The sequence below is a fragment of the Stegastes partitus genome, unplaced genomic scaffold (genome assembly GCF_000690725.1).
Source record: "Stegastes partitus isolate 25-593 unplaced genomic scaffold, Stegastes_partitus-1.0.2 Scaffold35, whole genome shotgun sequence".
NCBI lineage: Eukaryota > Metazoa > Chordata > Actinopteri > Pomacentridae > Stegastes > Stegastes partitus.
Genome location: NW_007577766.1, coordinates 519,500 through 541,352, shown reverse-complemented (window position 1 = coordinate 541,352; position 21,853 = coordinate 519,500). Strand labels below are relative to the sequence as shown.

The following is a 21,853-nucleotide window of genomic DNA, read 5'->3' as shown; positions in this document are numbered from 1 at the left end:
GCACCACCTTGCAGCCCAGAATCTAACTTCACAACTGAAATTTATTTTACCTTTAAGTCTGTGTGTTTAAAAAATCTAAATTGTTTTTCATCACATCAAGTTAGTCATTAGAGATTTTGTTGTCTCACAGCGGGATATGAGCAGCAGTGACGTGAATGTGAGTATTGATGCATTATAAGACGTGACCGCTCTGATCATTAGGGTAAGAACCAACGAGCAGCTGAGTAACAATAAAAACTAGTAAAGCACTCGGAGAGCACAGACCTCTGCCAAGCAGCTCATTTCCACCATATTGTGATTTCCAGCCAATGTTAAAGTTCTGCATTCATTTTATCTACACTGTAAGATTCATGGATACTCACAACATAGCTTTACCATTGAATTGACATTCAATTCAATAACAAGCTGACGGAGTGATGAACGGTCGTTCTGTACTCTCAAATATTTTGTACACTTACATTATTTCTGCAGTTACTTACTGGCTTAAACTGTTAGCTAACGCTATGCTAGGTTGGCATAAGTACAGTGATGCAATTGCTAACAAAAACAGACTGGGAGTAACTTAAGGTAGGCTAGCACAACTTTAGCAATGCAACAGAAATGACAAGCGTCACTGGTCATAACACACAGCAAATAGAGTTCAAGTGAAACAGGAGACATGTTGAGTTAATGTTAATGTCACAATGTCATTATAAACTTATCTGTCAGCAGCTCCGCTCAGCCCACTCCTGTAATATAGCCTGGCTGTAGCTGACTCCTGTACTACTGAGAAGACAGCGGTGAGGAATGAATGTGGTCAGAGCGCCATCTAGTGGACAAGCGGCGCAATGACAGCATTCTGCACAATTGTGACACTTCGTTTTTCTCAGTTGCTTTGGTACATTTCTCAGATCAGAATTGAAATTCTCTAAACTACTTCTTCAATCTTCGACATCCTGGTGTCACTTGTGCACATCAAAAAGGTGTTTTTTGTTTCACATTGACACAGGGACTTGTCATTCTGATGGCACTGACATGTTCATTGACACAGATATTTAGTTTTGAGAGATGAACCAAGGATTTTGAGCAAGTAACTGCCTTTTGCAGGTATCCATGGTGTTTTGCTATTTGTATGAATTGTTTTGAGAAATGCACTTACTGTTTTGCAAATGTCGAGAATGATTCGAGAAATGTACCAAAGCGACTGAGAAAAACTGCAACAGCTTTTACTGTTTTGTGAGAAAATAACCAGGTGGTAAGCCAGAACACCACCAACAAACAAACAAACAAACCAACAAGCAAACAAACAGATAAACACCGGCTAAAACATAACCTCCTTGGCGACGGTAATAAAAGTGTCGTATTGAAAATCTAAACAAACTATCAATGTTTTGCCTATGGGTGAACTTTTTCTCCTCAAATACTCCTGCGCTGCTTTGTTTGTGGTCAACAAAATAACCTAAATGCTAACTGTAGCGTGTTAGTCTATGCATAACAGATCATTAGTAACAACACTATACAATAAGTTTCAATTGTGTTAAACAAGATATACTACAACAGCATAATACAATTCCAGAAATTCAGTTATGATTTTTGGTGTGTGTGTGCCATCCTGTGCTTTTCAATGGCCCCATATAAACAATTTCTGGAAGTTCCCCTGCCCATCTCTCCATCTTCCTCTGGCTTAACTTCTGTTACTTTCTCCCACAAACCTCCAAACTACCGTAGCCTGTGGTCTCCAGTTTATAATCAATTATGTGTTATCTCATGAAAATAGCTGTTTTGTTGAAGAAGTCATTCAAAGTCTTGTCCCCAGGTTTGCTATAGTGTGATGATTTATTTATTGGACACAGAGAGGGGATCTGGGAAGCTACAACATTTATTACAGATGGTCTAAAGGTAGGGAGTGGGTGGTTTACTGGTGCTACACAAAGACAAAAGGAAAGGAGATTCAGGGGTCTGGCAGACAACAAAAGGGTGAATGATATCAAGCGGGAAAAGATGAGGGGCTAGGAGGCTATCTGACAACATTTGTTAATTTGTTTATATTACAGCAGCTACATGTGGGGTCCAACCCTAGATGTTTAGCAGCGCTGTAATTGGCCTTCAGAGGAACAAAGCAAATTCAGAGACGGATAAGACGAAGCTGAGTAACAATAATAAGCTGGATGAGCGTTTGTGTATCAGACAAAAAAAAAAAAACTACAGTTATATGGAATCTCATGTTTTTGTTGCAAAGATTTTTTAAAAATTCCACTCAGTACTAAGATCCACAAGTGACCAGAAGAAACAAATTAAATGTACCTGAGTTTCTTCATTGTGATCTGATAGGAAACACTGGGTGAAATATAATTTCCTAACAGAAAAGACAATATTTTGTCTCATGTTAGACCTTTTCATTTATTACTATTTTAGCAAAAGTGTATTCCAAATGCTGATTTTATGCACTGTGTACACACTAGATTTTTACAGAAATAAACACTTTAACTTTTAAGCTGGGTGTTCTGTTCATGTTGCACTTGAAACTTAAATCTAGTTGCTATATAACCTAGAGTGACGTTATTTACACAGGAAATGTGCACATAAGACAAAGCTTCTTGTCACTGTCTTTTCGCAGGCACAAATTCTGTGTCAGTTCTATTTTCCCTGAGCAACTGTGACCTAGAAGGTCATCTGCACTGATACCAGCGCAGAGCTTTCTGTCGACAAGGTTTAAGGCAACACCCAGTCGTGTTATCAGATTCCAGGCCTCAATCTGTGCAGAAACATAGTGACACAAGCCATTATTTATCTTTAAACATAGTCATTGTTTTGTTTATGTAAAGAAGCTGAATGGAGTAATTTTCTTAATGAACATATAAATTTTCACGAAGCAAGATCAATAAAGCTGGCTGTCTGTGCAAAACAGACACCACTGCACTAGCTCATCAGATTCCTTTACGACGCTTTTGATTTACAACAGTCATGTGGTAGCGTGGTTCCTTGTAAAGTAACTCAACCAGTGAAGTGCTTCTGAAAAGTGTAACTCTCCCCGTCGGGGAATTGAACCCCGGTCTCCCGCGTGACAGGCGGGGATACTCACCACTATACTAACGAGGAGCTGAGCCCAGCATGACACATGACCACAAACATAGTGACACGAGCCATTATTAATCTCTAAACATTGTCATTTTTTTGTTTATGTAAAGAAGCTAAATGGAATAATTTTCTCAATGAACATATGAATTGTCATGTAGTACCACAATCGATCACGTCCATGAGACTGTGCAAAGCCAAAGTCATGATCATGATTAATATAGAATTAGAATGCAGCCCTACAATATACTACGTCAGTGTAGGATTACGTATATCCCAACACATTGAATGTCAAATGCAGTATGCCAAAAATAAAAGGATGTCCTACTATATCTGGTTACATTTTGGATTGTGCAAACCAGCATATTTCTGGCCCCAACGACCCACAATCCTCTGCACAGTGAAGATACGTCACAATGTCCCAAGTGTAGGACAAACGAGCTTAAGCCACCTGAGAGTGCACAAAAAGATTCAGACTCCTTTTGCACTACAGACTGCTCAGTATTGATATATATGAGCAAATGGTCAAAGACTAAGGGTTAGTTATGACGAGGTAGCATGTCCCAGTTCTACGATAGTGGATGCAACAGTACGAGCTCTGTAAGGGCAGCTGTGTTACATAATCAGAGTAAAAAGTATGTGATCTGGATTGCAGGGTTGGTTTCAGATCTAAGGGTAGAATTAGGTTTAGATTAGTTTTATGTTTTATTAGAAACTTGAAGCCCACTGATATATAATCCAGAGTAAAGCTATTTACACTGGAAATGTGTGTATTCTCAGTCATTTGAATTAGAGAAGTCCTAGGAGCTTCAGTGAAAAGTAACTGAGAGATGTTTCACCTCTTATTCAAGTGCTTCTTCAGTTCAGAACAGCAAATCCAGTTACTTTTTACTAAAGCTCCTAAAATGTACACAGATTATGTACAAGACACAGATCAGACAAAGCTTTGTGTCACCATCTTTTTCTGGTTACAAATTCCATGTCAGTTCTTTTTCCCTGAGCAACTCTAACTTAGAAGGAGGTCATATACACTGACCGATATGGGTCAAGAGCCTTTTGTCAACTAGTAATCCGTTACCACATTTTATGCCTTTATTTGGGCCTGTCTCACAGAGCAAACTCAATCAAGCTGGCTGTCTGCAGTGGGCAAACACCTCTCAAATGAGCAGCACTAACCATTAACATTATTAAAAAGAAAAAAGCCCCATGAAGTGTTGAGCATACTTCACTTGCACTTCAACTTCCTTTCACAGGCCACTGATTAACGACAGACATGTGGTTTCACGGTTCTTTGTAAAGTTGCTCAACCAGTAAACTGCTTCAAAACATGTCAGTCTCCCCGTCGGGGAATTGAACCCCGGTCTCCCGCGTGACAGGCGGGGATACTCACCACTATACTAACGAGGAGATGAGCCACTAGTGTCACATGACCAAACACATAGTGAGTCAATGACACAGCTTCTTATTCAACAAAAGCACAGAGTAGGAAAGTGGGCATGGAAATAATGAAACCACCTTTTGTTTTCTTTACAGTCTATACAACAAACCTTCAACACTGATAATATGGGTTCAGTTTTTTTAAAAGTACAGTAATGATAGTATACCAATACAGTAGTATGATTAAATAATTAGAGCTTCTTGTAAAAGACATGAAAAAGTCATACAATAATTCAACACATGCAATATGAGGCAATGAAAGTGCAAAAAAAATCTCAAAGTTCCACAAGATGGCCAAAACCATTTTTTAAGCCACCACTGTCCTGAGCTGTAATGCCAACAGAAAATCCAAACTAAATTACCACTTAACAACACCAAAAAGAAGAGAAGTGTAAGATGCCAAGAGGACGGGCATCTTAGCGCTAAACATGGAGGCATAGAACAAGAAAGACAACCCTACCCGTCTTGAAATCAGCGTCATTTTCAAAGCTGCATAAGTAAACAAAACCTGAGTTGACTTTTCATTTTATTCCACATATAAGTCTGACTTTTTACAACTGTAATAATTAGCAGCAGTTATTTACACCACCATTAGTAAAATTCATAAAAATTGTGTTACCTGATGCTCGATAGCACAACATGGAATTTTCAAATCTGGATCATTCTGAACTTTTTGAGCAACTGGATTAAGAGGAATGTAAGTATTCCTACCAAAATATAAATGTTTCTATTCTGGATAACAGCAAGAATTTTACTACAATCAAGGATTTTGTTCGTAACTACCTGGTTGTCATATCATAAAAAGGTTAAAGCTTAAAACAAGTCTATTAAACTTCAAGGAGAGAACAGACAGGATTTAATGGCAGATTTTATGATGTGTGTCTTTCTCTGTAAGGTACTGCCCTCTAGTGGGTAACATTTTCAAAAGTCAAACAATAGAACAATGAGGAAATGAATGAATGAATGAAATACAATGAAGTTAAAAGATTAAGATAAAAATGACTGTGTGTGTGTTTACTTGACCAGCTATTTTTATGAAGTCTAGTTTGAGCTTGAGACCATCACAGTGAGGATGCTTTGGATAGTCCTCACTTTCTCAGACCCCTTCAAAGGACTGTTTGAGGATTAAGAGTTGGTTCTTGGCCCAAGGCTAGAATTCAGTTCAGGTTTAGGTTAATGCCGACCTAGAAGGAGGGTCATCTACACTGATCGATGTGGGTCAACAGCTTTTGTCAACAAGATTTAAGACAACACCTAATAGTGCTATCGGATTTCATGCCTTTAGCCAGGCCTGTCTCACAGAGCAAAATCAATAAAGCTCTGTAGAGGGTAAAAGCTAGAATCCTCCTGAGTCAGAATCATGAAACATAAACAGAGGAAGAGGCTCTAGTAAGTGTTGAGCATACTTCACTAGTACTTAAACATACTTTCACAGGCCTCTGATTTACAACAGACTTGTGGTTTCACGGCTCCTTGAAAACTTGTTCAACCAGTGATCCAGGAACCTTCTTCCAAAAGTGTTACTCTCCCCGTCGGGGAATTGAACCCCGGTCTCCCGCGTGACAGGCGGGGATACTCACCACTATACTAACGAGGAGCTGCTGTAAAGGGAAAATGACACCAATAAAAAAAGGGAAAAAAAAAGAAAATAGTGACTCGTGTTTCACACTCACCAGGAGGCCATCTGTCTGACTGACGTACAGTTTCAGGTTAAAGTAGTCTGGTCTGTTCTCCTGCCAAAGCTAAATGACAAACACAAGGATTGAAAGTTTAGTGTTTAGTGACACAAGTTTAGTCTAATTCTGTAAAGTTGTATTTTGGACAAAAGGCAGCATTTACTGACTGAAATTCTTGGATGTAAAACCACAAACAGCCACAAGATGGTGATGAATCCCACAAACCTGACACTGTCCATGACCTTTGATGTTGCTCATTACTACTTTAAAAAAAACTTAAAATCTGCTGACTAAATAAATAAATTATTGACAGCAAACTTGGAGTTGGAGTGAATCAGAGGTTGATATCTTGACCTACTAAGTGCTTTAATTTCTCCACAACCTTTACTGTGATCTGATTTTAAAAGCACAGGTGCCACAGTAACGGCTCCCTTGCTCATCTGCAGTCATTTACGCTTTTAACCTCTGACCTTCCTCTGCCAATAAAAACCCAGAAAACTTACTCTGACCTGACTGAGAGCAAATGCACAAAGGAAAAGAAAGTTTCCAGCCCCAATAATCTGTGGAAATGCATTGACAATGCTGGTAAACTAGACATTTGAAAGTGAATCCTCTTTTGTATCGCTGACGTTCAAGCAATGGAAAACACAGGATTCTGGTCAAACAATTACTAAATTCAGGCTATATACTTTAATTCCCACATGTTTTGATTAATGTAACATGAAAGCACAACCATCCAGACATTGTCCTGACCTTGTGATGCAGAGCACACAGCAGCTCTGCAAACCAGTAGAAGGACTGGAGCTCCCTGCAGACCCACACAAAGTACAACCTCTGCAACCTGAAACCCGTCCAGCCGTCACTGGGTGTTCACCAGAAGGGAAAGAGAAAGGGGAAAAAAATAAATAAATATGCTCAAATTGTTCTTCATTTGTCAGTACATAATATCTTTTTTTCACAACTCACAGCAGAGCGTGCAGCACACAGGCGAATGGTGTGACTCCTATTCCGCCAGCGACACAAAGACTGACGTCGTAGTTGAATACTTCCTCTGATGGACTTCCAAAAGGACCATCAACGTAAAGCCTGAATACACAAAGTGGACAAAAATACAGAAGACATTTGTCCAAGAGACTGTACAAATACACACATGTTTAATTATATTTCTACCCCTGGGACAAACGCACATACAGCAGATAAACATCCTGCATCTGAAATCCCAGAGTCTGAGTGCAGCTTGTGAGTCAACAGATAGACAGACAGAGATCCCCCAAACCCACACACACCCGTCATCCCCACAACAGCTGCTCAAACACTTGTGTCATCAAAACACACACACACAGACACACAGACAAGCACGCAAAGAAATGCATCTTTCTCATACACACACAAACTACACACACGGATACCAAATTAGCAAACATTTCTCTGCATTAACGTAGTATAATACGGAAATATGGCGCATGAAACTAAAAACCGGGCAGAGGAAATGGTTGTTAAGGCTGCAGCGGCCTTTCCACACCCCAACACCCACCAAAGGGACAAAGGAGACTTGGCCTGGCTTTTCTGTCACATAATCACAAGCACTGGGCTCTGTAGCACTTCTGAGATTTTTTTCTTAATGGCCAAAAACATGGTGTCAAAATGTAAAATAATGGTTTGAAGTTAGTGGAGAGTCTGTTTTTTTCCATAGTCCTTTTATACTGTACATAAACGGACATAGCCACGGGGTCTGAAAAGTGAAGCAAACATGGAAGCACCTTAAACCAGCACTCTTTCCAACAGCCAGCAGGGGGCGCCTCCTCTGGTTGCAAGTAGAAGTCAGATTGTATAAAAGTCTATGAGAAAATGATCCAACTTCTCTTTGGATTTGTTACCTCAGTAAACATTTTCCCAATGAGTTTGTGGTCTCAGTTGCTAGTTTCAAAAGGTTTTTTTTTTATATAGCATGGCGTTCATTTTGTAAAAGAATGATCACATTTAGAGTAAAATAGGTGACGATAAAGTAAGGTATGTTTCAGGGCAGAGCTACCTTCTGATTGACAGGTTTCTATTGCATCAGTGTGCACGGGGTCCTCGTGTTCATGGTCAGATTCATTCCTAACTGCATTTTACTTTCATATAGCTCAGCTAGTACATTCCCCTAACTTTATGATGACCTAGATTCAAAATATATCAATATTGCTAATAATGTGTGTTTTCCAAAATGTCTAGCTATTCATATTCATTAGAAAAAACATCAAAGCATTTTGGGCTAGCGGCATGTTGAATAATACTACCTGTACGAAATGTGTGGGTATGTATATATGAGGTGTGTCAGAAAACTTCCAGGACTGGTGTCACAAAAGATGTATTTTAAACCCAAACTACAAACTATGAGTTTTCCCCTTCAGACAATCAACCAGCTTGTCTACAAAGAGATCCTGAAGTGTTGCTTCATTCAGCGCATGAGAAGAGGCGAGAGTTGTGGCAGGACAAGTCGTGGCTGCTTCACCATGACACTGCGCCTGCTTCACAATGCCCTGAGCATCCCACAGTTCCTGGCTGAGAAGAACATCGCCGTGCTGGAGCAACCTCCCTACTATTTCCATGTTAAGCAGCTGAAGGACTGTTGGAAAGTTAAAAATCTGACAATTCCTTCTGTTTTTACATTTTTTGGCTCTGATGAAATGTGTCACTTTGGTGATAAAAAAAACAAACAAAACTCAACAGGCCTTTTTTAAACCCATCAGTAGGTTTGAGGTTCAGATACTTAATATTGTCACAGCTGTTCTTTTCTACATTATTATTCATTATGCATGTACACAAGTTGAAGTATAGAAGTAAATAAAAATTCATCTTAACTCTTTTGACCATAAGTGGGCACTGTGGTACACATCAGCTCGTTCACCAGGGGGGAGGGGTGTTAAGGGTTTTGATGGTTTGCTTTGCTCTAGTTTACTGTCAAAAAACAAACTCTTATTCCCTCGCAGGCCACATCTAACTCTCCATCTCTGCCTAACGCTCTCCCAAACACAGAGCAGGAAGAGCACAGAGTCAGAGGTCAGGAGGTCAAAACCTCTGACCCTTCTGCGATTCAGAGCCTTCATGAGAAATCATGTCAGCCACATCACCACACAGAGTCACACAGAAACGTACTTGGGGTATCTCCTCTGTTGGACCATGGGAAGGATCTCCAAGTCTATCCTTGGAGGAGGAAGTAACAGCTGTGTGAACCGTTCTGAGGAAAGGAGAGGAGAGGATTTGTATTTATACAGTAGTATCATAAATAAGTGTAATAAATAATGCAAATATAATCAGTGTAAAAATACCATCACCCTACATAGATATGTGTATTTTCTATACATCTTAATTCAAAGCTCTCCATTTCCTTACAACATGTTGTCATGGCAGATTAAGGGGCCAACACAAACAAACCGACTTCCCTTCCTGTGTTCAGAAAGCATGTGTGCGTGGATATGTACAGTAGAATGTGGAAACGACTGCACATGTTCTTGCATTTGTTGCAGTCTCCCAAAGGACACGGCTTCCTCTAACAGTGACTCCCTATTGAGTCGGCTGCAAACCAGTCTTTTTCCCTAACATACTCTCTTTATATGCGTGAGCATTTACACCCTTAAAGCATCACGTTTTTGAAGTCAGGAACAAAAGAAAAAGTCGTGTGATTGCAGTTTTCCATCTTTTTTGCTTAAAAGGAATCCAACAAGCTCTGTAACATTAATAAATAATGTGCTGTCTTTGAGTGTACGTTCGTGGCAAATACAGTTTTCCAGCAAGACAATAAACCAGTGAGAACAATGCTGGCCTCAAGGTAAAGGAGTTTCACACACAGACAGACACACACACACACACACACACACACACACACAAAGAAACACATGTATAGAAAGAGAGAGAGTGACTTTCACACACATAAAAATGTAGTTTTTAGGAAATGCTTGCTCCCCAGAGAGAAGTGAGAATGAAGAGAAAGACAAAACTAAATCAGTTCCATCCTGTCGACTCTGATAAAGTAAAGAAAGGCTGTGTCTTTTTATCTATGTGTTTCTGCACATGTGGGCCTTTGTGCGTATGTGTGTGTATGTGTGTGTGGTGTTTGAACTCACCAGTCCAGTCTCCCACGACTCGCAGATGGATGCCAAAGGTTTCCTTGTTCTCTGTGGGACACTGCGAGGAGTTAAAGAGCAGACAGTTAGTCACAATGAAACAAGTAAACATACACGCACACGTAAAACTAACACAAGAGAACCAGGCCTGCACACAAACACACAATCCAGAGCACAAATACAGTTCATAGCTACAACTCTTTTCATTAAATTTAACAAGGCACACACACACACACACACACACACACACACACACACACACACACTCATGGACGCATACACAAGCCTTCCAGTTGGCAGACAGCGTTACTAGCCTCGGGGGTCTGTCTGCTCTCTGTCAGTGTGATTCTCTGCCCTCCTCCTCAAAGCTCCATAACACACCAGGCATAGGCATGCACGCAGTAATTGTGTGTCTCTGTGTGAGTGAGGCAGTGTGCGTGTGCGTGCGTGTGTGTGTGAATGAGTCCATCTCTGTATGCTGTGTAAGCAGAAAGTTATTCCTTTATCTTTTGTTTTTGTCTCATGAAATCTGAACTAAATCTGCAAACATCAATAAACAATGTGAAACATGATATTACTGGACAACTCAGCTGTCAATCAGTGACAGAAAGCAATAGAGGGGGTGGGACGAGGCAGGAGAAAAAAAGTTTAAGAACCTGGAGAAACGTGTGTGCCTGCGTGTGTGTGTGTGTGTGTGTGTGTGTATGTATTCACGTGTCTGTGTGTTTGCATTGTGTCATGACGGAGGAATTTGTTGGAGCGAGTTCCATAAAAGTCTTACCGTTGTTAGCGTGAAGGGATGGTTCTCAAATGAAGAGACACCTGGACAGTTAAGAACAATATACTGAGACAAAGAGAAAGAGAGGACACGATGGAAAGACAGACCGGGGGGGACGAGGGATTAGAGAAAAAAACAACAGTAACAGTGAGTTACAGCAGTGGAATTTTCCTTCACTCCCAAAACAATCCCGCATTTATATAAACTGAGATAAAATAAAAGCCCAGCGATGAGATAAGTCCTCTCACCTGTCCGGGTCGAGCGCTGAAGTTCTTCTTTAGCATTCGCAACTCGATGACGTCACAAGGATGCCTGACGACGGTCACTATGGTAACGGGGTCACTGCTCCGGATGTAGCGGTAGAAGCGCTCCACACAGTAGAGACAGAGAGGACCGGACACCCAAAGCCACGTCTGTGCACACACATGGAGACGACACGCAACACAAAGGACACTTTCAGGACTTGTAAAGGAGTTCGAAAAGACAGTTTGATGTCATGTTTGTTACCCTGTTGGTAAAGCCACTGTGTTCAATAATACACAAACACGCCTGTGTTGCTCAGGTACATGGAGCAGGTTGTTGATTTTGGATTGTTCTCCTCTGTGCAAACCTGCAAAGAGGCCTGCATGTATCCTAGCAGAAGTATAGTTTCTGCTCAGTCTAGATTAATTTTATCTTCTAAAGTGAACAAGGAATGTTTTCAGTCCTGTACAGACCATCACAAAGCCACTGTTTTTGTACGTAGTGCTGCACGACTTATTGTTTCAGCATCAACATCATTATGTGCGATCTGAAGTTGGGCAAATTAGCTCATGCACATCATGCAACAACTTTGTTTGCTGCTTGATGCGAAAAGAAAACTTGGTTCTCATTTTCCATGACTGATCGACACAAGAGAATACTATCTGATTAAAGTTTTTTTTTTTTTTTCTTCTTCTTCATTGATTTATTAAGAGGACACAGAGTTTGTTCAGCAAAATAGGCAATGAACAGAAAGGAAAGCTCTGAAAAGGAGCTTTTACTTAGTGAAGCCTTTCTTCCAAAAAGAAACACAATGTGAGGGATGATGCTGACCAAAACTGGTACTGTGTCTTGCAGGGTCTTGCCATTGTTGTCACTACACTCGACTAATTTGTTTGGGCATATAAATCAGGCCTACAAAGCTCTGTATGATGAGTGCAAAGCCAGATCTGAATGCGATCCAAAGCAAAAAAGACGTGGTCAGATTTGGGAAGGCTTACACATTATTTCAAGATCGACACAATGAATGAAGAGAAAATAGCTACATTTATCAGGGTGGAGGCCATTCAAAATACAGCAGCAGAATTATTACTGTATTCAGACAGTTTAAAAGAGCTAATGTAGAAAGTGTTAGGACTCTGTATCAGCTATTGTCTATCAGGTCTTTCTAATTCTACCAGCTTGCCCCCCATTGCATTAGAATAACACAAGGGGCTCTGACTCACATCCAGCCAAAGAGAGTATGTTCATGTGAATAATAAATCCATCACAGTGTGTGGTATTTCTGCTTCTTTCTGTTGGCAGTTACCTGTACTAGACTAATTGCTCACAGCTTCAGCAAAGCCTGGGGAGCACAATCGGGTTTAAGGGGGATTTTATGGAACCAGCTCACTCCTTAACGACCATGTGCAAACGCATAATCACACACGCAGGTAGAAACACACAAACACAGGCCATGAAAGAGGATGCGGCCCCTCCCTAACAGCGCTACACCTCTAATAAATGGGACCAACTCCCTCCAACACTTCCAAAATGCTCGGCACACGTGTACAGCACTCACCCTGAAGGCACACATACATAAATTCCACATCACAGTCAAAGGAACATTTTCTTCAACTCAAACACACACGAAAAAGTACAATGCAGGATAAAAGTACCTCGACCACACAGACACACACAGACCTGGGGGTAATGCGGCTGGAAGTAAGCATCCTCTCTGCATCTGCCCTCCTCATCTTCACTTTGCTCCAGCTCTTCGCCCTGCTGCTCTGTGCTGCTCTGATTGGTTCGGAGACAGCCGGGCGGGTGGGCTTCAATGTTGGTCTGATACTTCAGAGCGCCACTGATTTAAAAGACAACAACGAAGGTGATGTTGGTTTGACAGTATCATTTATATATGTTGAGATGTGGATACAGATTATAAACACACATCTAAGTTCATACAGTGACTCTTCTTTTACCAAAGCATTCAGACTGAATAGGTACAACTAAGGGTTAATAAATCTCAACCACACAATCAAACAGTGCAGCAACAAGATGGGCATGAACAGGCAGATATTAAACGTGACTGACTGGCATTGAAGGTAAACAAAAAAACATTCTTGCACGCTGATTTCCAAAGAAAAACTTTTTACTTTGTCAGAACAAGAAATGATTTATTTCTGTTGAATCAATGACATCAGAACATTCTTTGAAAGTTGATGAAACTCTGATTGTTTAAAACACACAGTTTTGTCTGCGAGCTTTTAAGCTGCATATACTAAGTTAGAGACGTCTCCAACTGTCAGCTGCAGTCTCCCAACATTTGCTGACATTTTAAGTGAGGCAAATTATTATCCTGTCCTCTGGAGGAGATGGAGACAAACTGTACTAACCGTGCAGAAAAAATCTCCCTTGACTCATGCAGAGAAAAAGCTGCATGCACAAATACACTTTCAGTGCTACCCACCCGACCATGTGCACCATCAGGATGATGTAGAAAATGATGAAGAGGTTGTGTGTGTACCAGAAGATCTCATAGTTAGATACCCTGAAAGAAAATACAAAGTGACAACATATGTGACTTTTTGTGTCTAAGTCAGACCAAGAATGTTTTAAAAGAGCGGCAATCACCAAAATCAGATGTAAATGAGCAATTATAACTTGGGGACGTGATATCAGGAATCAAGAGACACAAAAAAGAGCAGAGACAACAAAAGAAGAAAGCAGGGTCAGAGTTTGTTCAGGACCAGACAAACAGACTCCCAGCTCAAAGCCTGAGTAAGCAGGACATCAGAGGTCAGTATTAAAGGGGTCATTACACACAACAACCCCATAAACACTGCAAGCAACATACATTATCAAACCCTGTAGTCTACCTTTGTAAATGCAGCTTCTTTCATGATTGTTTTGTTTGGATTTCTACACAAGGACACTGATCAGCACAATTTAATTTTACATCAGCTAAGATGTGTTCCTACTGTCATAATTTCTGCATAATCCAGTTGAATCAGAAAACAAATAACAATTTGAAGCAAAGTTAACCAAAACTGCCCTCATATTTGCTGACATCTTACATAAAGAGTGCCTTTTCTCAGGGCACACTGTTGCAAAAAACTAAGTGATAGACTTCGCTGAAAGTTGCATTCCAGAACCTGCAGTTAAATCACCAAATATACATATTTTTACAACTTGCAAGCAGATAAGTCCTGATCTTTAACATTCACTTTATCTGGTCACAGCTGTATACAGACAGGAGTGCCGAAAATAGGGGTGACTACAGATAACAGAAAAGATAAAACAATTCATAGGAAAGTGGAGGGAAAACAATTTTTTGGAAAACTTGCCAAGTAAAATAAAAAACTTGGAATAAAAGCAGCAATGAGTGTGCTGTGCAAGTAGAGAAACTTGTATAATCTCATTTTAATTCTCTTTTGTCTTTCTTGTTTTTTGTTTTTAACTGAATAACATTTTATACCTATTTGGTCTTGGTCTGTGGGTTTTTTATGTTTTAAGCAAACATTGACAAACTTGGCTCCTTCAGGTGAATTTACAAATTATGCATTTCCTCTTTATCTTTTTAAAAACTCAAAAATTCTCAAAACTCAGCAATTATTTAGAGCGGTAAAGTTGGGGCGTAGCATGCAAAACATTGTATTAATTCAATTCAATTCAATTCAATTCAATTTTATTTGTATAGCGCATATTTACAACAACAAGTCATCTCATCGCGCTTCACAAAGGCAGAGACAGAAACACCCAACAATCCAAAACATTTGGATTCCCTATAAGCTTCAGCAGTCCGCAACAGTGGGAAGGAACCGAAAACCTCCGACAGAACCAGGCTCAGGGAGGGACGGCCATCTGCCTCGACCGGTTGGGTGAGAGTGGGATGAATTATACAATTTAGTTTACAGTTAAACAAGTTATTAGAATTTATTGTCCTTTTGTAACAAGACAGAGTTTTAAGTAGAGCCCGGCCTATATTTCATTTTTGCAGCCAACGCTAATACTGATTTTTAGTCTATCAGCTAATAATATTTAAATAAATAATGTTTGATGGGGTCAAAGTTTTTAAATTTCCTGTTGATGTTTTTCACATACTAGTTGGCATCTTACCACGAAGACAAAGCTTGACTCTGCATCACTGTCTGCTCAGCTGTGACATGCGCTCTGTTACATGTGCTGCAGACACTGCTGAGTGTCTTAAACAATGGAGAACTGTGTGAAGACACTTTTTAAATTTGCCAAGAATCTTTTTCTGCATTGTGTTCGTGAACCAAAACAAAGTGTTTACATCTTCCGATAATATCTGCCAGTCGACGCATCAGTCTGGCTCTGGTGTAAATATCACTGGATCTCTGTGAGTCATGATGCAGGTATTCCTCTGGTGTGCAGCCGCCATCATCCTGCCACTCCAGCCACTTAGTCAAACTCTTATCTAAAGCCGTTAGTGGTCTGGAAAAGCCTCTTATCCTCTGTTCAATTACTGACGACGGCATGGAGAGCACACATGGACACACACATCCTTGTCTCTCACATGTGCATAGTGGCTGACCCAGGATGACCTGAGTAATGACAGAGCCGTGATGTGCTCTGTTACAGACTTCTGTTGGCATGTCTCCTCATGGTCTTTTCCATTTCTCGCTCTCACATACAAGATGAGTCACAAACGCAGGCAGAAAGACAAAGTCGAAACAGACATGGCACAAAGAGATACCACAGAGGATGAGACACATATACAGAAACATTAAAACCATGGTTGTATGAAGAGAACTGATTGTCAGCCTTCAATATGGCATTCAATCATTCCAATGAAAGTCGCTCATGCACTGTATATCTCATAATGGTTTTCTCTGACATGCATGTCCAACATACCACTGAAATTACTTCACACACATAAAAATTGCTTCTCTAGGCTTTGGGACATTTTTTACAAATTTTAAATCTTTGTGGTATAAAAAAAATATGTCTGCAGTGTTCTCTCAATGTTCTCACAGACGTATCTTTCATAACAGTTGTTTCTCAATAAACTGTATCCACCTCCTTTCTTAATACATCCATGACACAAACACACAAGGATTATGGTGACGGATGGTGGTTTGATTTAGCCTACCGTACGCAGTAGGAGGAGGAGGTGAACATCAGGAAGAGGATGAGAACCAGCAGCACACCGGTGATTCCTGGGACTAAAGAAAATCAGACAATTACAGAGTGGAAACAAAGCCAACAAGTAAAATAACATTCAAGGCTACATGCATGTACTCATCAAGCGGAGATGTCTGCACACAGGCTTACAGCGATATTACCAAATCATTATATCTAAAAGAATGAAGCAATCCAACAGTATACAAAAAATGGGACTCATTCCATTCACAAGAAAGAGAAAGAAAGGTTTAAAGCAAGTCCTTCTTACTTGTGGTGAAAATGATCATCTTGGGGTCCTAGGAAGAAAACAGAAACAAGAAAGGCCTGTGTGTAACCTTCTGTATCTGTTAGCTGACACTTTATTTTGAAGAGAAAACTGTCTGAAGGCTTTATGCTAACACAACATTTCAGTGTGTTTCTGCCCTCTTCTTTAACCCTCTGAATCCTGAGCAGTTTCTGGGAGTTTTTGTTGCTTCTGTCACTTGTTTTTTTACTCACTTTGTGCTCATTGTTTGAATGCAGTATGAAATATTGCACCTCTATGGTAACAGCACAACCACGAGTAGAGCGAACTCAAAAATGCTGTGAAGTGTGACACAGCTGTAATGCCAAAAATCATGAAAAAGAAGAAAATGAAGTTCAATTTCTTATTGTTGTTTATTCTACAAATATTTTTTAAAAACTGAAATCTACATGTACAACGTTTTTTCCAAGTGCCCAAAGGTGTTACCAGAAGTGGAAAACAAATGGCTCAACATATTATGAATATTTTACTACTTACATTTTAATTTGTTTCTGTATTTGTCTCATATCTGCTCTGTGTAAACACAGCCTGCAGTTCAGCCCAATCCCTGTTGGCTTTATGGTTGTGCCAAGGAGCAAAGATTTTTTTTATTGTACTTTTTTTCCCACAAAATCAGGTAAGAAATGTTCATTAGGACATACGCAATATTGTGAGGTTAGGTTTTGTCAAGTTTTCTGACGGTGTGTTTTGGGGTTCACAGGGTTACGGTGAGCTAATCAGGGATCAGAGTCTTGGGTGTGATAAAAACCCTCCACTATGTCAGTGACACATGGTTGGCCACCCCTGATCGAAGACATTTTTGAGTGGTGTGGACATTTTCCTCACTCCTTCAAAGGGGTTAATACTTTCAGATTTAAAGGTTTAGTGAATATGCTTCACACTAAATGCTTGCCAGATGATCTAACAGCAGCTGAAGCCCCCTCCCTTTACATTTCCAACTTCAAAATGAGGTAACAGGTTTTGTACAGTTCAGAAAAGGCCAATTCAACAAGTGTGTCTGCTTTACGCAGTGATAGTACAGGTGTGCAGCGGCGAGGTGCACGATTGATCGATCTCTCTCAGAATGCTCCTTTTTCATCTTAAATCAATTATTTTCTCACTTTTATGTGTATAGCAGAGTGAAACACCATGCTTTTGAGGATAACTACCAGTGAATGTGCCGTCACTGTCATTTTACGGTTTATTCTGGCTCTCTCTGACTTCTAGCATTTCACCCTAACCTCAAATATTGTAATTTGTAACATTTGCAAACACTATTGCTTCCATCTGTGGTCAGAAAACACATTTCAAGCACACCTTTGTCTGTACCATACCCCAGCCTTAAAGTGGAGGTAAGATTTGGGGTTAGATAAGTCATTGTGATGGTTGAGGTTAGAGGCCAGCGAATGCATCATCTCAGCCAAGGTCCTGACAAGTATAAAAGCACAAACTGTATGTGTTTATGTCTCACCTCTCCTCTGTAACGAGCCAAATTGAGAGCAGGAAAGTCATCCGAGTAGCTCGCACTGAAGTTGACGACATTCACCAGGTGGGCTGAAACGTGCACAACTGGACAGGAAGAGACTGTGTTACACAATACTGATTTAAAACACACGTTTCTGTGCTCCAGCAGCACGTATGCAGGACTTCTCCACTGTTTCAGACACAAACAAACTTTTAATTCTAAGGGTCAGAATCAACTGCATGTGGACACTCAAACATTTCTTTGTCTATTCAGCAAAAAGTCAGCAAAACATCCTCCTGACTTACTGGCACACACACAAGCACACACACTTCTCCCTGACATCATAGGCTAACCACGCAGCCGCTCAACAGCTGATGGAATTAGAGGGCGTAATCATGAGACACAAGGGTCCTTTTTTCTCACCCACATCCTTCCCCACTCCCACTGCCTCCCCCTTTCCTTCTTTCTCTCTCTTTCTGTTCTCAGTTTGTGTCTCTCGCCCATCCCTGCTCCCTCTCTGTCTACATTGTCATTTGTTGTCTCAGAACATGAGAACTTTGCCTGAGGGACGACATGTATATATATGTGTGTTGTGTATGTGCATGTATGTGTGTTAATGTTGATGAGTGGAGAAGTGAGTGGTAATGATGAAAGAAGGCTTAAGCTTACAGATGATGTAATAGTAAAGAACAGATGCCAGCTCTGGCAGGTCTTTTATTTCAATCATTGTATTGGTTCTATGGATTGCAAATGCTGGCAAGTCCATCCAAATCTCAATAAATAGATCTCAGCAACTGCTGGATGAAATTTTTTTTTGTTTTGTTTAGTTTTTTTTTTTTTTACAGATCCTGATGTGAAATGTCGTTGCAACTGTTAGATGGGTATAAGCCTGTTAAAAAGGCCACGTTCAAAGCCTCCGCTGTGGAGGTGGCTGTTAGGAGCTGTGGAAGAACTTGTTGGTAGATGCCAGCAGTGAAAAAGGCCATCAAACTAAAAAAAAAAAAGGAAGCTTTCTGGGCTTGGCTGGCTGAGAGAACTCCTGAAGCAGCAGACTGGTTTTTGGGGGCCAGAAGGGCTGCAACTGCGGAAGTCGCTGAAGCAAAAGCTCAGGTGTTTGGGACAGCAAAGGAGAAGTACTTTTGGTTGGTCTCAGGAGGATTTCTGGCAAACTATTCGACAACCCATAAAGGGAAAGCAGGGCTGTGTTCAGTCACACAAGACAACTGCTGACTCACACTGAAGATTTTTTGTGAGCTGTGGAAAGAGCATTCTAAGACGCTCTTTAACCCAACCAGCACATCATCTGTGGTGGAGTCTGAGGACTCGGGGGAAGTCTCAGCATCAGCAGCAATGTGGGTGTTGTATCAGACCGTCATTGTGAAGAGGAAGCTGAGCTGGAAAGGCAAGGCTGTCATTTAGCCAGTCGGTCTTTGTTCAAACTCTCACCTACGGTCATGAGCTCTGGGTTATGACCGAACATTGAGATGAAGATCTTGGACATCCAGAGGTAGCCTGGAGAAGAGTAGTTTCTCCTTAGCGTAGCTAGCTGTGGTGGATCAGGAATCTGATTAGTATGCCTCCTGGGTACCCTACTTTGGAGAATTTCCAAACATGTCTAACTGGGAGGAGATCCTAGATTCAACCCAAAACTTGCTTGAGGGATTATATATTTCATCTGGCCTGGGAATGACATGGGACCACCCAAGAGGAACTGGAAGACGTTTGTGGCGAGCGGGATGTCTCGAATACCCTATGTAGCTTGTTGCAACTGCGACTTGACTCAGGACAAGTGGAAGAAAATTGAAGGATGGATGGATTGAGAATGCTAACGTGCAAAACTAAGACAGTGAACAAGCTAACACTGAAACTGCTCAGGATCAGAATGTTGCATGCAAGTACGATAGCATTTAGTTCAAATCTATATACAGGGCAGAAAGTATGACTGTGTACGGTCTTTTGTCTTTGTACCCGATGAAAGTCAGCTCACCATGTTGTCTGTAAAAGGGACACATCACTGATTGTGCATGTCAAAGTCTATTTATGTTAGTCAGGTACTATTGGGCCTGTGGAAACAACTGTACAAGATCTTTTGTGACTTTTGGAATTGAGAATTTCCTCATTGACATCTTGGTCTATTAAAACTGGGCATAACAACATGGTAGCAACCTGTGAATAGGTAGCTCACCCTAAAACATACCGTGTTGTATTCAAAAAGTGTTTAAACTAGCGATTGAAAGCATAAATTCATCAGGAAAATGTTTACTGAGGTGACAAATCCAGTGAGAAGTAAGGTGATTGTCTCATAGGTTTAATACAGTTTGTATAACCAGAGGAGCTGCCCCCTGCAGGCCATTAGAAAAAATTTAGGTATAAAGCAACTCTGTGTTAGCGTCACTTTTCAGACCCATAGACGACTTACATCTTTTATATACAGACCATGAACTTGACTTGAGATTTTCTTTTGAGTAGTCAATGGCATTTACTAATGAAAGTGCAGCAAAACTATTCACACTAGTCCTGACACTGGTATAAATAATTTAAGCTGATTAACATTTTGATTCAAAGATCAGTGGCCTATTTCAAATCTTTCTGACTAAACACTAAAATTCCGCATGGGTAGAATGCACTCTTCCACACATTGGCCACACTGGGTCTTCTGTCCCAACGCTCATGTGCCACCATGTCAGTGTTTTTAGTCAACAGATCTTCTGACCAAATCGACCTCTGTACAATGCTTGGATCTCTGTCGAAGGAAAAGCCCAGAGCATGTGGTTTTAAGTGGCGAGTGCTGACTTCACTTGCAGTTCATCTTGTTTCGTGAGACTTGCATGTTGCTGTAAAATCAACAATATGAGCCAGATAAAGACTCCCAACATGACTAAGAGGAAGAAGCCTGTAAACCCAGCGAACACACAGCTGTTAGAGGCTCCCATGATGTCATAGAGGAAGACTCAGAAGAATAACAACACACACATGCATAGACACTCATGCCTAAACAGCAAAAACACACACAAACAGCAAGAAGCCCATCACAGCTTGTACATCAGGAATGCTAAACCAGCCTGGAATCATTTATCCACACTTCACACACACATGGACACACATTGTGATACATGAATGAAGTGAGCTTAGGTGATAAGTGACAGTTTTTACCGGAGAAGACACAGATGGCAACGCCACATGCCACATGAAAGGTCTTGCTCTTGTCCAGCAGTCTGCGTGTCTTTCTGGTTGATACCTGCATGTGCAGACAAGTGTATTATATTTGTGGCAGGGACTCAAGCAAAACACATAACTATTTTTCAAATGATCCTCTTTCTTCCCTAAATTCAAAATTCATCTTTACCAATATGTTCCTGTATTTTTGCATCAAAATATGACTAGTATACCTCAGCATGTTACAGTGGTTCTTTTCCAATATATGAGAAGGTTTTACGGATGTTTAAACAAGCCCCACGCCCTGTTGCTTCTGATAAAACAAAACCCAATGATCACGTAGTTCTTGGTCCCATCCCTAAAACTGCCACCCACCCATCTTATCCTTCCTTTCTTTCTTACCGCGTGAGTTCCTCGTACAAAGGTGAGTAGGGAGCGACACATGGGCAACAGCACCAAGCTGCAGTTCAGGTTCAGCACAGATGCAGACGCCCTGCTGATGCACAACCCTAGCTGGGAAAGAGACACACA

At 40.7% G+C, this 21,853-nt stretch overlaps 1 protein-coding gene and 3 non-coding genes across 5 annotated transcripts in view; all 4 read right to left on the bottom strand.

The window, feature by feature from the left end:
- The window catches only part of nox4 (NADPH oxidase 4), a 29,980-nt gene that overhangs the window by 2,955 nt on the left and 5,172 nt on the right, over nucleotides 1-21,853 (bottom strand). The window contains exons 3-16 of one of the 2 annotated variants that reach the window (XM_008301517.1): nucleotides 21,725-21,835; nucleotides 21,320-21,404; nucleotides 18,173-18,270; nucleotides 16,687-16,714; nucleotides 16,387-16,459; nucleotides 13,741-13,821; nucleotides 12,975-13,134; nucleotides 11,300-11,464; nucleotides 11,055-11,117; nucleotides 10,274-10,334; nucleotides 9,306-9,387; nucleotides 7,134-7,253; nucleotides 6,921-7,029; nucleotides 6,165-6,233 (exon numbers count right to left, since the gene is read on the bottom strand). In XM_008301517.1, the coding sequence (XP_008299739.1) occupies nucleotides 6,165-6,233; nucleotides 6,921-7,029; nucleotides 7,134-7,253; nucleotides 9,306-9,387; nucleotides 10,274-10,334; nucleotides 11,055-11,117; nucleotides 11,300-11,464; nucleotides 12,975-13,134; nucleotides 13,741-13,821; nucleotides 16,387-16,459; nucleotides 16,687-16,714; nucleotides 18,173-18,270; nucleotides 21,320-21,404; nucleotides 21,725-21,835 (1,305 nt within the window). The remainder of the gene's footprint in view (nucleotides 1-6,164; nucleotides 6,234-6,920; nucleotides 7,030-7,133; nucleotides 7,254-9,305; nucleotides 9,388-10,273; nucleotides 10,335-11,054; nucleotides 11,118-11,299; nucleotides 11,465-12,974; nucleotides 13,135-13,740; nucleotides 13,822-16,386; nucleotides 16,460-16,686; nucleotides 16,715-18,172; nucleotides 18,271-21,319; nucleotides 21,405-21,724; nucleotides 21,836-21,853) is intronic. The other variant, XM_008301524.1, reaches the window with a different exon arrangement.
- trnad-guc (transfer RNA aspartic acid (anticodon GUC)) lies at nucleotides 3,007-3,078 on the bottom strand. The gene has a single exon. It is a non-coding gene; the product is annotated as a tRNA-Asp (tRNA).
- trnad-guc (transfer RNA aspartic acid (anticodon GUC)) lies at nucleotides 4,390-4,461 on the bottom strand. The gene has a single exon. It is a non-coding gene; the product is annotated as a tRNA-Asp (tRNA).
- trnad-guc (transfer RNA aspartic acid (anticodon GUC)) lies at nucleotides 6,017-6,088 on the bottom strand. The gene has a single exon. It is a non-coding gene; the product is annotated as a tRNA-Asp (tRNA).